Source organism: Coffea arabica, chromosome 6e, assembly GCF_036785885.1.
Source record: "Coffea arabica cultivar ET-39 chromosome 6e, Coffea Arabica ET-39 HiFi, whole genome shotgun sequence".
NCBI lineage: Eukaryota > Viridiplantae > Streptophyta > Magnoliopsida > Gentianales > Rubiaceae > Coffea > Coffea arabica.
Window position 1 is genome coordinate 56,046,745 of NC_092321.1, and position 3,516 is coordinate 56,050,260.

Here is a 3,516-nt window from a genome sequence, read left to right on the forward strand (position 1 = left end):
CTGCCTTCTTCGGGACCACCAGTACTGGACTCACCCAGGGGCTATCTGATATAGCAAAGATTATCCCCACCTCCAGCAGTTTCAGGATCTCTTTCTTCACTACCTCCATCATAAGGGGATTCAATCTCCTTTGAGCTTGCCGGATAGGTTTAGCATCCTCCTCGAGTCAAATTCGATGCATACATACCGCGGGGCTAATTCCTTTGATATCGGCGATGGTCCACCCTATCGCCTGCTTATGGTCCCTCAAAACTCGAATTAATTTGTCTTCTTGGACTTTTGATAAACTCGCGGAGATGATTACCGGGAGTGTCCCCCCCTCACCCAAGTATGCATACTTGAGGTGTTTCGGCAGCGGTTTCAACTCCAACACAGGTGCCTGCACCACAGATGAAAGTAACCTTTGGTGAGGTTCAGGCGTAAATACGGGTGCGAGACCATACCTTATTTTTGTGGTTGGCAACGTTTGCAACGCTCCAATCACACATTTTGAGCTCTTCACTCAACTCTACTCCAGACGCCATCTCTGACTCGAAGTGCCTGGTCAAGGCGATTTTCAACTCATCCCTACTTTCAATTTCAAAAACTTCTCGTACAGCAGGGTCAATAACATTTATAGAGAAAACAGAGCCAGCATGTGATTCTGAAGGATATTTCATGAACTCGAAAATATTAAAATGAACAATCTCACCATCAAATTCCATAAATAGGGTGCCCTTATTTACATCAATTTTAGTTCGAGCTGTGCTCAAGAAGGGTCTTCCTAACAGTAAAGGTGATGGGTCGTGAGAGTGTTCATCATCCATATCAAGCACGTAAAAATCAGCAGGAAAAACCAATTCATTAATTTTCACTAAAACATCCTCAATCAATCCGTCAGGGTATGCATTGGTTCGGTCAGCCAGTTGGATGATTATTCCAGTGTCTTTCAGAGGTCCTAATTTCAGAGAAGCATATATAGATTTCGGTATGACAATAATTGAGGCTCCTAAATCTAACATAGCCTTTCCAATCAAGGTATTGCCTATTCTACAAGGAATAGTGAACATACTTGGGTCCCCGCATTTCGGTGGAAGCTTTCGTTGCAGGATTGCTGACACATTTTCCCCCACTACCACTCTCTCATCTCCCTTCAACCGCCTTTGGTTGACACACAAGTCTCTCAAAAATTTTGCGTATCTGGGTACCTGCTTAATTGCATCTAGAAGGGGAATGTTGATCTCCACCTTGCGAAAGATCTCTAGGACTTCTTTCTCCTTGTTCTGCTTCTTTGATTTTTCTAACCTGCTAGGAAAGGGAGGTGGATTAGTCCTAACTGCAATGATTGGATCCGAGATTACCTTTGGATTTTTGGTGTCTCCGCCCTCCTCTTCCAACTCTTTCTCGATTCGTTCCTCGTCCTTGTCCTTAGGAGTCACAGGCTCGGGCCCCTGAATTTCCTTTCCGCTCCTTAGGGTCATTGCGCTCACGTTCTTCGGATTTAATTCAGGCTGAGACGGTAATTTACCTTGGTTCTGGGAATCCAAACGGTTGATGGTAGTAGCCATTTGACTTATCTGATTCCTTATGTCCTGCATTTCGGAGTCCATCCTTTGCTGATTTTGCATAATTGTTGCATCCGTCCTTTGCTGATTTTGCGTAATGGTTGCCATCATTTGTTTCATCATCTCCTCCAAAGATGGACCAGAGTTTAGGGGCGGAGGTGGTCGGGGTTGGTATTGCTGCTGGTACCCTGGTTGCTTATTTGGCACAAAATTAGACTGTCTGTTCGGTGCAAAGTTGGGCTGCCTATTTCCTCCATAACTGAGGTTGGGATGATCTCTCCACCCGGGATTGTAGGTGCTTGAGTAAGGGTCGCACTGCTTTCTTGGCGTGGGCGCGTGGTCAGCCATGTTCACATGTTCTGCAGTTTCTTCCTGAATCATTGGGCACATGTCTGCAGAGTGACCCATACCAGTGCAAATACCACACACCTTGGCCTGAGATGCATTTCCTACAGCCAGTTGCCTAACAAACGAGGTCAACTGAGTTAGCTGCTGCTGGATAGAGGATGTCTCTACCTCATTCACCTTACGTACTGGGACATCCTCCCTCGTACCGAACTGTTGTGAATTCTCTGCCATCCCTTCTATTAGCTCTCTTGCTTCCCGAGGGGTTTTGTTCACCAGTGCCCCTCCACTTGCAGTATCAATTATGCTCCTGTCTCTAAAAAGGAGCCCCTCATAAAAATACTGTATGAGCAGCTGCTCACTTATTTGGTGTTGGGGGCACTTGCCGCACAACTTCTTGAACGGTTCCCAATACTCATAGAGTGACTCCCCTGGGTGCTGCTTGATCCCGCAAATTTCTTTCCTCAGACTTGCAGCCCTGGACGCGGGAAAATATTTATCTAAGAATTTTTTCTTCAACTGGTCCCACGTGGTGATGTTACCTGGTGGTAAGTAGTATAACCAGTCCTTTGCAGAATCCTTCAAGGAAAAGGGAATGCCCCCATTTTTATCTGCTCTTCTGTAATGCCCGGGGGCTTCATACTATTGCACACGACATCAAACTCCTGCAGATGCTTATACGGCTCTTCACCTGGTAAACCATGAAAAGAGGGTAAAAGATGAATCAGACCAGATTTTAACTCAAATGGAGTGTTATCATTTAAAGTGTGGAAAGTAATGCATAAAGGCTGCTGATTTAAATCAGGAGCAGCCAACTCCTTTAATATTCGTGCATTAGCCATGGGGATTTCTTCTTGCTTCGAGTCACTCGAAGTGTCACCAAATGAATCTGTTGGTCCAACTTCTGACTCAGATCTCTGAGATGTAGCACTGGAGTGCTCCTCTCTGAGCTGTCTGGTCTCTTTTCTTGTCTTACGCGCAGTCTTCTCTACTTCAGGGTCAAAAATCAAATCACCTGTACGAGAAAACCGAGGCATACACTAGAAAAATATCAGAGAATTAGAACAAAAATGAATTTAAAAAGAAACAAATAATAACGCCAGTCCCTGGCAACGGCGCCAAAAATTGACAGGTGCCGAATCTGTGCAATAATAATAATAATAACCTAAATACCACCAAAATCAGTCAAAAATTAATCCTAGGTACTGGAGCAGGGACTCTAGGTGTGCAATGGGTTACTTGATTCACCCTGTTCTCGAAGAGTTTGCTGAATCCGATATACCTGAATTAATTAATTGACGAAATTTACTAAATAGTAGACAGTGGCAAGTAGGGTCGTCTCCTCAGGGACTGGGGATATTTGTCTCTTTTAAAGTCCAATTGGTAAGAGGGGGATTTCACCGATATGCAACTAAAAACAATTAAGCAATCCAACTAAAAATAAATAATTAACTAGCACAAATATAGCAGGAATTAAATCAAGAATAAATAAATTCTAGCCAAGGATACAACTACTCAGACACAGTCCATTTATCCGATCATTGATGCAAGAGAGGTTCACTTAATTTATTAATAGACTAGTTATAGTCGCCGACGAATTCTACGACCAATTTTTCCTTAATTTATT

At 43.7% G+C, this 3,516-nt stretch overlaps 1 protein-coding gene across 1 annotated transcript; it reads right to left on the reverse strand.

Moving 5' to 3' along the window:
• Positions 1 to 413: 413 nt before the first annotated feature.
• Positions 414 to 2,926, reverse strand: LOC113696840 (uncharacterized). Its single transcript, XM_027216223.1, has 2 exons — positions 2,533 to 2,926; positions 414 to 2,431 (listed from the first exon to the last, which is right to left on the reverse strand). The coding sequence occupies exons 1-2, from the start codon at positions 2,924 to 2,926 to the stop codon at positions 414 to 416; spliced, it is 2,412 nt and encodes an 803-aa protein (XP_027072024.1).
• Between the last annotated feature and the right edge of the window lie 590 nt (positions 2,927 to 3,516).

Coding starts and splice junctions, on each gene's coding strand:
- LOC113696840 (XM_027216223.1), bottom strand. CDS start 2,926: ATGCCTCGGTTTTCTCGTACAGGTGATTTGATTTTTGACCCTGAAGTA. Junction 2,432..2,532: donor GTTTGATGTCGTGTGCAATA/GTATGAAGCCCC, acceptor ACTTACCACCAG/GTAACATCACCACGTGGGAC.